We start from the raw sequence: 10,925 nt of genomic DNA, 5'->3' as shown, positions 1-10,925 counted from the left end.
TGCGAAAAGCATGATGCAAAGGGCACGGCGCCGGCATTCACATTGAAAATGATCACGCCCTGGCTTGTTTCCGACTTCGCGTGGCTCGTGTGATAATAGCAAGAAAGGATTGAAACAAGCCGAAAATAGCCAAGTTGAGCGCGCAGCCGTTTCTAAGTTTATGTGGTTCCCACGTGCGTGATAGTTTTGTTGTGTTGGGCCAAGTTTGTCGAATACTCCGTAAAATGCGTCCGCTCACGAGCGAAGAAACTCGAACATTTTTCGACAAGCTCTCCAAATAGTGAGTGCTGAAGACCAGTTGACCATGTCTGTTAGTTTGCGAGCTTAGATCGTAGTTTACTGGTAGCACGACGATAGTTAAAGCGCGAGAACAAAACGACGATACAGAGACAAGAAGGACACGAAAGACACGAGCGCCAAATAAGTTGGAAGTTAGCGCTCGTGTCTTTCGTGTCCTTCTTGTCTCTGTGTCGTCGTTCTGTTCTCGCGCTATAACTATGGTCATGCCATACCAACAAGCCCAAGCTGCCACACTTCTAAGTTACTGGTAGCGTCGTGTTATCTGCTCGATCGTACGTACTAAATACTTTCGTCGTTCTTGCATTTTTTCTACAGCATATCTGAGAATATCAAGCTTCTCATTGACAGGCCAGATGGCACTTACTGTTTTAGGCTCCATAAAGACAGAGTCTATTACGTAAGGTAAGCAAGTAAGATAGGCACTGGGTAGTGAATGCACAAAATTTCGGACGTTCGCAACACGCCTGATTGTTTGTTGCGGTCGTGCAGCGAAAAGATCATGAAGCTGGCCAACAACGTAGCTCGGGAGAACCTCATCAGCATGGGCACTTGCTTCGGCAAGTTCACCAAGTCTGGCAAGTTTCACTTGCACGTCACCGCCCTGGATTACATGGCACCGTATGCGAAAGTGAGTTAGCGTTTTCTTTTGGCTCTCCGGTTGCGCGCTATTTAGTAGTTTTAGTTGTTGCTACCGCTTGCACCTCACTGACCAACGTTATTCTATACCTGTTTTGATTTCGAACACTGGGCAAGAACTGTACTGTTGTCATTGTCCCCCCACCCCCTCTCGTTATTCAGTTTGGCCATAATACTGTTACATCTTACAGCAAAAGGTGTGGCTCAAACCAAGCGCAGAACAGCAGTTCCTGTATGGCCACCACGTGCTCAAGTCTGGTCTTGCAAGGATCACTGAGAGTACCAACACGTACGACGGTGTGGTAGTCTACTCCATGAGTGACATTCCCCTGGTGAGCAACGTTTTGCTGCTTAGTTCTCTAAAGCATTATTGTGTGTCTACACATGCAGTGGTACACTCTACCAGTATAAGCGCATAATTTCTGGGTTGCCTGCATCTATAGACATGTGGTAGAACATGTCACGAGCATTGATTAGGGCGCTGAAATAAGCAATAACTGACACTGCAATTGCAGATGACTGCATTAGGATGTGATGCGGCGACACAGCTCAGTGAGGTTTGTGGAGGGCTTTTTGAGCGTGAGTTGCTGTAAAGACAGAACATTCATGTATACCTGAGCGTCGGAGTGGAAAGTTAACAAGCTCCTGTGTTCCTTCATTTAGCATTTTCATGTTTCCATGAGTGCACTGCTTCCACAACAGCGATGACCTCTGCTTAGTCAAGCACAAGACACTCGCTTTCTTATGATTATATTTCGCATGCTGACTTTAGTGGCATAGATAGCTTGCACGTGACTTGATGGCTGAAGCTTCATAACGTACTGGTTTGCCAGCATGATGGCTTTGGTGACATAAAGAGTGCATAATTACGTTGCTGTTGACCTGCTACTCACTTCAATATAATAACAATGTGACCACAATGTTATTGGCCACTGTGCACGAATAACCAAAGAACTTGCAAGTGATGTAATGATAACATTAGCATGATGTCACAAACCTTGCATCCTACCATGTGGTGCAGCAACGTGGCAAGTTCAGTGACATCAGTGCCAGCCGGCAGAACCTGGAGAAGGGAAAGCAGTGAAGCTGTTTCATTAATGCATTTTGTGTTTGACCAAGTCTGTCATGAGTGCCTCACAAACGCAAATCCATTTGTTTAATTTGAAATATTTGTCTCTTGATCAACTACTGTTGGCCACTTCGAGTCTCCGTCATTCAGTGATCCCTTTCCTTGTTTAGCTTGCAATGGAATCCATGGCATGTATCAGCCTTCGTGGCCGCATGTTGCAGATTGGGAAAAGGGGCTTGCTTATTATATGCAGTTATTCCTTCTCGTACTTGCCACCCAAAGGTCTTGCTTGTAAAATTTGGAAGGACCAGCTGTTTCTTCCAAATTGGACACCAAGACATGCCATGCAGGGTGTCATCTGCCTGGTAGAGATGTGTGCAATATTTAGTGTTGTCCCAAGTGTACAAGTCATTTCTGTCCAAAATAATCCCGTAAAAGTTAAAACTGTTATGGTAGTTACCCGAGTTCTTTTAGTTGTCTGCTCGTGCATGACAGGTTGGGTTGGATGGAGGTTATTGGGAGAGGCCTTCGTCCTTCAGTGTTCATAAGACAGGCTGATGATAATGACTGGTTCTTACCATTGCATTTTGATTGATTGATACGTAGGGTTTAACGTCCCAAAACCACCATATGATTATGAGAGACGCCGTAGTGGATGGCTTCGGAAATTTCAACCACCTGGGGTTTTTTAACCTGCACCCATATCTGAGCACACAGGCCTACAGCATTTTTGCCTCCACCGAAAATGCAGCCGCTGCAGCCGGGATTCGATCCCGCGACCTGCGGGTCGGCATCTGAGTACCTTAGCCACTAGACCACTGCGGCGGGGCATTGTGTTTTGTTTAACTGCATTGCACTGTAAAGGGAATAGCGGTGCCTCTCACACCTGGCCCTGGCCGATTGAAAAGATGAGCATGTCTGCATTGCATCATTGTCTTTGTGCTTGTTCAGAATGAGAAAAAGGCAGCTGTAGGTGTTGTTATGCCTTTAGTAGGGAAACTCCTGCTTACTCCTGTTGCCACAAAATGGTATAACGTATCAATGTGTTGCCCAGAAGAAACATCTCTGTTCTTTCATGCTACTAATTAAAATGAATCTTATTATTATTGCAATAATGTGGAATACGCAGAATTTTACATAGTTGCATATCATCTGCATTTCAGGGTTTCGGTGTTGCAGCAAAGTCCACGCAAGAGTGCAGGCGTGCAGACCCTATGACCATCGTGGTCTTCCACCAGGCTGATGTGGGAGAGTACATTCGCTCTGAAGACACCCTCACGTGATCATCAAACCGCCATTATGTGTTTCACCTTAAAGATATTCTAAATTAACTGTGCAGCCTCATCATTCATTCTTCAGTTTTCAGACCTCTTAACAGTGAATGGTGCAGTGACTACAGTTGAACACTGTAACGGTGCACTTCTGTGGACAAATGAAAATGCACCTAATCAAGGCATTCCGAATGCAGACAACCATATCAATATCAATTGTTATTGAGTAAAATATATTCATAGGTAACTTAACTGTGGTTAATGTGAAGATGGATTTTATTCGTTCTGAAAATTTGACTCCTGAAAAAAAACAAAGGGAGAGACAAAGCAAAAGTTTGTTGTTTCCACTACAAGAAGCAGTATTTCTCATGTAGTGCTTTGAAGAAGAAAAAATGGAAAAACTCTTCTCTGAAACTGTAGGCACCAGGATGTCTATTAGCCTGGAAGTTGAAATATATCGAATACACTGTATGCTTGCCCTCTTCTCTAGAGAGGCTGCAAGCATTGTCTGCATACAATCACGAAAGCACAGACAGCCTCACCTGTGTGGTGCCCGAGACATTGCATTAATAAATTTTTATATTTGTACTTTGTCTGCTGCACAAAATTCGATGGTAGCCATAAAATGTTGCACTTTGGGAGTGCGAAAAAGACATATTGCACCTCTTTTGTGTCTTCGTTTTTGTCTTTCTACGTGCAGTTCTGCTAGGTAACTTAACATCATTGGATAAGTTGCTGATCGCGTGCAACTGTTCACAGAAGGGTGAACGTTTTGGTCGGGAGTAAAGCCTTTAGCACAAGCTGCTTCCTCAAGTACATTTTTTCTCATCACTTGCATAATGATTTATTGCAAGACCAAATTCTGGTATTTTGACAGCCTTTGTTTACTGCTAGTTGCAGCTTGAAGTATTGTGAAAATACTAAATAGCTCGGCTGAGAAAAAAATAGCTCGACTGTACTGGTGGGAACAGTAACCCTGCATTACAAAGCCATTCTCAAACACTGCATACTACTAGTTGTGTATACCAAGGTTGCTGTTAGTGTCTTCATTGTACCAAATTTGCTGCGTTAAGATCCTGCCTGACAATCAAAATTTTAGGCTGGCTACATGACTGCTTTTTAGCTACTTTGAAGCTTATGACATTGTGCATTAATCAGCCATTTTTTGTATTATTTGCAGATAAAAAAATACACTTGCTTTCTAGCTTTTCTGTCATAATGTCAGCCAACGTCCTCCCCCAACCAACAGGCATTCCATTGAGGCATCCCAATGCAATGTGCGGAGCATCTGCGCATGCCAAGTGGCAAAGTTGCATGCATGTTGGCAGATGTGTGGCCGCCATGCTGCTCACGCTCCCCGCCATCTAGCCTTGTGGTACGCGCAAGTGTCCGATTCCGTTTGCAGTGCGTGTTCTCGTGCAAGCTTGACAAAAACAGGTGAAACAACAAAATGAAGTTTCGGTTATTACCGTAACCAGATTTCTAGGCTCGTGCAAATATGCAAATTCGATTTGAATTTAAATGATTGGAAATTTCGAAGCATTCAAAATGTACGAATAAATGTAATGTACGAATAAATGTACATTAGTCTGCACAAACCCCTTTTGAAGTGGTTTCACTGCAATAAACTAGTGCTAAGCCGTGAAAACACCTATGCAAGGAAAATCCGCTCTGCCGTGAAGCCCCACTTGTTTGTTAAATGAACATTTGAAGTTTAAAAGCTTGTCTTACAGCTTTTATGCTCAAAGTATAGTAAATTTGAAAAAAATAACATTTTACAAGTTATCACTTTGTGGGGAGCAGGTGCGCCCAGCCTCCCTTTCCCTTTTAGGGCAGCGCACGCGCCTGGTTGCGGGGACCCCTTCCCCCACGGCCGGCGCGTGCGATTCCCCCCCCTTTCCCGGCGCCAGGAACAGGTTCCCCTCTCCCTCAGCGAGGAAAGGTACCATTCTCGTCAGGGAAAGGGAAATCGGGTCGGGGAACAAAACGAGCGGGCAAACGGGCGCTCGCTCTCTGACACCAGCGACCATCCCAGGAGGACGAACCCGCAACCCCTCCTGCGAGCCGAGGACGTCCACGACCGAGGTGTAAGCGTCAACACCTTTGTTATCTGTAGTATCTCCCCGCGACAGTGACGCGCGATTGCTAACGCTTAGCAATAAAGTGTTTGTTGTTGATCTGGCCAGTTGCCTTATTCGCCCGAACCCGTAGTAGTAGCTGCAATGAGGCAAGCTACGGTTGGGGGACGTTAACCGTGCACGGAACGACTGTGTGCGGCTGAAACATTAGCTATAGGCTTCTGCGTCAGCCGTACATAGGACGGTCCCCCAACATCTGGCGCCCAACGTAACGAATTTGGCAACGCGGCTAGTTCTGTGGACGCGAGCAAGTGCCAGGGCGCTCTTCCACACGTAGGATAATAGGCATGTCGGAATTCCAAGATTTGTCAATGTTGTCGGATGTCGCGTCGCAGAGTGGCGATCCTTTGGCTAACGCGGGGGTACTGTTAGGACTTTCCGACAGCGTAGAGCTTGGTCGTTTCACGCGGGATGATCAGGAGGGTGCAGAGACCGCGTTAGCAGAGAGTAGGCCTACGACGGAGAGCGGCCCGCATGGCGCTCCGGCATCTCGCGACGCGAACAGAGAGGCGCCGCCACAAGTTACGACACGCGCCTCAACTATAGGCGAGTCTTCGGGCAACAGTTTGCCCTCGAGCGAGGTACTCTTACAGAATGCGCTGTCAGTTATGCAAAGCCTCGCGAGCGCCCTGCAGAACACAGCGCAGGCCCCCGTGCAAAATGTGCGACCACGTGTCAAGGTAGACGTTCCGACCTACACGGGTTACCACGACTGCAAGAGCGCCAACGAGTATCTCGACCGGTTGCTCCATTATCAGCAGGCGACGGGTCTTTCTGATGCCGAACTTCTCGAGCGCGTGGTCCCGGTGTCGCTCACGGAGCAAGCGGCTCGGTGGTTCCGACTAACCGGACATCGCGCCCGTACGGTAGAAGAGTTCCGCGAAAGCTTTCGCGGCGAATTCCTACCGGCTAATTATGAGTGGCGTTTGCGGAGGGAGTTGGAGCTGCGCACCCAGCATCCGGACGAATCCTTGCTGGAATACGTACGGGCGATGGACGAATTGTATCGTCTCGCGAACCCTCACGCCACCAACGCGGAAAAGGTCGAGCGTGTTACCCGACAGGCGCACCCGACTTTCGCGGCGCACTTCAGGGGATGCAGGTTCGCAGACCTCGAAGAGCTCGCCACCGAGGCGAAGCGCATACAAGGGGACATCCTCGCAGCGCGTTCGTATCGCCCCCCTCCGCCCGCCGCGCAGTCAATCGAGCCTCGCTGTGCATGGAACGGCGGCGCAGTGACTTCAGAAGCGTTTAGGGGTAACGCATCAGCATCGTACGCTGATGAGCACGTGTCACGCGGTTGGGAGCTGTCAAACCGCGCTTTAGACCCCTACGCTTACGCGCTCCGTACGGCACACGCCGCCCCTGCGCGTGACATTCCAAGGCAGGAGCACGTGGTTGACGCGAGGCCTAACGAGCGGCGCAATCCAGAGCGAGGACCACCTGATCGAGGCGAGTTACGAGCGAACCGGCGTGGTGTCCGCGGTCCTTGCTATCGGTGCGGCGCGCCAGGGCACATCGCTCGCGAATGCGACCGCACGCCGGGTCAGGAGCAAACGCGCGGTTCGGGAAACGGACGGCGCCGCCGGTGATCCACATGGGACCCCGCGCGGCGATTAGTAATCCTACCGATGCGTTCGGATCACTTGCACCGTCGGTCTGTCGCGCAGGTGATGCCGTAGACTCGCCCGCGCCGCTAATCGAGTTAACGATAGCTCGGAAAAAGTTCGCAGCACTTTTGGATACTGGGGCAAGCGCTTCTTTATTCGGTGACGATGTGTTGCACCATCTCCGCGAGAACAACATCCGCTTGAGGCAAAGCAACACCATCTTCCGTCTAGCTACGGGCACAGCACAATCTAGCGGCGCGGCTAGGCTAGTGATCCGCTGGGACAGACGCGTGAGGCGACAACGTTTCGTGCATCTTCCAGGGCTGTCAATGTCTCTAATCCTGGGTCGAGACTTCCTCGCTAAGTCGGGTATTGTCATTGACATTGCAAACGGTGGTTACCGAGAGCGCGACGGAGACGCGCTGAAGCTTTTCTCGAAGGCCTCCGCATTGACAAAAGCATGCCAATCGCAGGGAGAGGCGCGAGTACGCGAGGAGGAAAGCGCGCCGAGAAAGCGAGTAAACGCCCCGCCGGAGCAATGTGCTGCGCTGCAGGAAAGGGCAGTGCACCCGCTTTTGGTACAGGCACAGAGCCTACTAGAGGGGGAACGAGCGCAGCTGTCGTCGCTGTTGTACGAATATGACGCGATGTTTACTGACTGTCCCGGCCGCACTACGCTGGTTAAGCATATGGCGAATTCCATTGGGAGAGCAGGTGCACTCAAAAGCACGCTCAAAGTGCTCTCTTCCGAGGCGGCGTGTTTCAGTGGTCGAACAGGAGTAGGAGCACTGTCATCCATTGGTAGAGCGAGAGCGCTTTTGCTGCGCCGAGAGCAGCCAGGAGCAGTTCTGTCTGCTCCCTCTTAAAAAGCGGAGTGAGTGGAAAACGCAGGAAACCACGTGTTTGGAACGTCATGTCCGGACATACCCTCTCAGCAATCCTCCTCACTTGTTTACATTTTGCGGCGTCGTGTCGGGCGGTTATGGCGGCAGCGAAGCGTGCGTGGTGCTCGGGCTCGAACGATTTTAACGTCGTAGCGGCAGATTCTGGCAGTGAACGTCCACCTTGCCTGCCTTCAGATTCACGGATGGCGGAGGCAGCAAAACGTCGTCGTCTTGCCGAAGTATTTGACGAGCTAGACGATGTCAGCAGCGATAGCTGCTGGAGCTCTACGTCCGAGTCGAGTTCAAGCAGCAGCGACGATGACGACGAAGTGTATGCAGCAGCGTTTCAGCAGCTCTTTTCTCTGCCAGAGCGAAGGCCGAAAGTGGAAGCATATGTTACAAAGACGGTGGCTAGCTACTCCGACGAGGAGGTGAGTCATTCGGCTTCTGTTTTAATTAGGTTGCTTAAAGGCCTGTTTTCTTCCAGTTCAAAAGAAATTTCCGCGTCACGCGGCCGGTCGTGGACTTCTTGGCAGCAGAATTCGCCAAGTCACCGCACTGCCCTCAGAACAGTGATCATGGTGGCCTGCCTGCCAAGTCGGCTGAAGAACACATTCTCTCCTTTCTTTGGTGAGTGTCCGTACGTTTAGGAATGCCGCTGTCATCAGGTCACTGCATAATCCGTTTTATAGTGGGTTAGAGGCATATGAAATATTGCAAATAAATGTACCTAATTCGCAGCATGTCATTGGACCACCTTGCTTTAAACTTGTTAAATGCTACTAGCGAGTGTCGAACGTAATAGAGTTATAGTATTTTGTGAAATGCTTTCGTAGTTTGTACACCTACACACTGAGCTTCACAAAATTCTCGTTACTAGAATCAGTGGCAAAGCATAATTCATGATGCATCATTACAAACAACCATGAAAACTTTTGCTCACGAAGCATTTCAAATCGGCTGTGTCAGCAGGTTCACAGTGAGCTTCATCTCCACACTTATAAATGTAATGCGCGAATTAAAATTAGAATTTGTTATTTAGATAGTGCTTCTACTAATCAAATATTTTGAGTTTCTAAGGTGTCACCCAAAAAGGTGGAATCGTGTTTTCTGACTTCAGTTGTCTTGCTAATTTGCTTCATTGACAGCGACAGCATTGTTAACACCATTATTCAGTCATTGACAGCAACAGCAAGCTTAATTCCATTATTTAATTAGAGTATCCTCTCCTTTTCAGGTATGCAGCCAACAAAGCATGCATTAGAGATGTCGCTGGCCGCTTTGAAGTCGCAGAAAGCACTCACCACAGAATGATGGGCCGAGTAACTGCATTCCTGCTCGACATAGCACCGAATGTAATCAAGTTCCCCAGTGACCTGCAGAAGCTTGCTGTGGATTTTGAGAAGGTAACTATGCTTTTGTAAACATGCTATTTAAGGTATAAACTACAGTTTTTTTCACACCAATGTCATACAGCTCTACACAACTCAAGGGACCAGACTAAGAGGAATTACACCTACTCAAACCACAATAAGGACTGAAAGCAACTGATATGCAGGATCAGAACTGCAAATGAACAGAAAATGTAAAAATGCAAGAGATATGAAAGAGCACCACACAGTCAAGCCTCCTTCATGTGTATTACAAATGCTGTCAGCAATCGGACATTTTTCTTGAGTAGTTTTGACCATGTGATGCTGTTTCATATCTCTTCTATTTTCCCATCTTCTGCTTAGTGATGTACATCTAGTACTTGTCCTGCATGTACAGTGAATAAACCTAGAGTTCAGTTACTTGTGCACTCTGTATGTACTCTGTATGTGTCATTAATTCCCCTTCGTGCGGTCCCATGTGTTCTTTACCGCTCTACTATTACAATTATGAATTAGTTAGTGCCAGAATGCACCTTTTAAATAAGTTATTACAATTATTTTTCCCAGATGCTTCACAATTAAATAGCCAGTTAATTTCAATCATGTGTACCGGTAGTGTATTGCACTCGCCGTTATGAGCTTCAAGTCTCCAGTTTGTTTTAAACTTTTCCGCATGTTATTGGCACCTTTCATTACCCTTAGTGCCATGCTTATTTGACTATGTGTGTGCACATTTTTTTCTCTTGCAGCTGTCGGGATTCCCAGACACAATTGGGTGTGTTGACGGAAGCTACATGCCTATCAGGTGCCCAGCCAGGAAAGTGCGATCTGTTTATATAAACCGGCACCATTACCTATCCTTGACACTTCAAGGTGTTTGTGACAACAAGAAGAGGTTTCTTGATGCCAGCACTGGCTACCCAAGCAAAATTCATGACGCACGCATTTTCCGTCGGTCCAGGATTTCAAGTGTTTTGCCACAACTGTGCTCTAGCAAGTACCATATAGTGGGGGATGCTGCATATCCTTTCCGGGAGTACCTGATGACACCAATTCGAGACTATGGGAATCTTGACAGCATCAAAAAAACCTTCAATGCAAGACTCTCCGGGACAAGGGTGCTTATTGAAAATACTTTTGGCGATTTAAAAAATCGTTTCAGACAACTGCACAGGTTGGATATGTGGACAGTGGATAACATGTCCAAGTTTATCATTTCATGCTGTGTGCTTCACAACCTCTGCATTGATTGTGGAGATTTGCCAGAGAACCTGTCACGAGACCTGTCACTTACCTCACAAACAACAAATGTAGACTCAAGCTCTTCTGCAGTTCAAGTAAGCAGCAGTAGTGTAGCCCAACAGGATAGCCTATTACGTGGCTTGGCTAGCATCAAGAGAGATCACTTGATGATAAAAATGGGGTTGCAGAACCAGCAGCCATGAAACAAGGAATTCCTTTACGTGTTATGCAGTTGTGAGCAAATATATGCTTACCAAAGGCCCACCTGAAAAGCTGAACTCGTTAAAACACCTTCAAGGTTGGGAAAAATTGTCCTTACCACACACCTGTTGGCCCATTTGCATTTTCTCAAGGTAGTGTATTGTGCCAAACTAGAAAATAAAAGACATTGAAACTAAGTAA

The 10,925-nt window shown here is 47.6% G+C and overlaps 1 protein-coding gene across 1 annotated transcript; it reads left to right on the top strand.

Moving 5' to 3' along the window:
- The first annotated feature begins 123 nt into the window (after positions 1 to 123).
- LOC119173783 (60S ribosome subunit biogenesis protein NIP7 homolog) lies at positions 124 to 3,336 on the top strand. The gene is made up of 5 exons (XM_037424571.2): positions 124 to 280; positions 616 to 702; positions 790 to 928; positions 1,128 to 1,268; positions 3,169 to 3,336. Exons 1-5 carry the CDS (start codon positions 225 to 227, stop codon positions 3,286 to 3,288), a joined length of 543 nt encoding a protein of 180 aa, XP_037280468.2. The 5' UTR covers positions 124 to 224; the 3' UTR covers positions 3,289 to 3,336.
- Positions 3,337 to 10,925: the final 7,589 nt, after the last annotated feature.

Source organism: Rhipicephalus microplus, chromosome 3 (genome assembly GCF_043290135.1).
Source record: "Rhipicephalus microplus isolate Deutch F79 chromosome 3, USDA_Rmic, whole genome shotgun sequence".
In the NCBI taxonomy this organism is placed as follows: Eukaryota; Metazoa; Arthropoda; class Arachnida; order Ixodida; family Ixodidae; genus Rhipicephalus; species Rhipicephalus microplus.
This window is presented reverse-complemented; position numbering and strand designations above follow the sequence as displayed.

Coding starts and splice junctions, on each gene's coding strand:
- LOC119173783 (XM_037424571.2), top strand. CDS start 225: ATGCGTCCGCTCACGAGCGAAGAAACTCGAACATTTTTCGACAAGCTC. Junction 281..615: donor TTCGACAAGCTCTCCAAATA/GTGAGTGCTGAA, acceptor TTTTTTCTACAG/CATATCTGAGAATATCAAGC. Junction 929..1,127: donor ACATGGCACCGTATGCGAAA/GTGAGTTAGCGT, acceptor TACATCTTACAG/CAAAAGGTGTGGCTCAAACC.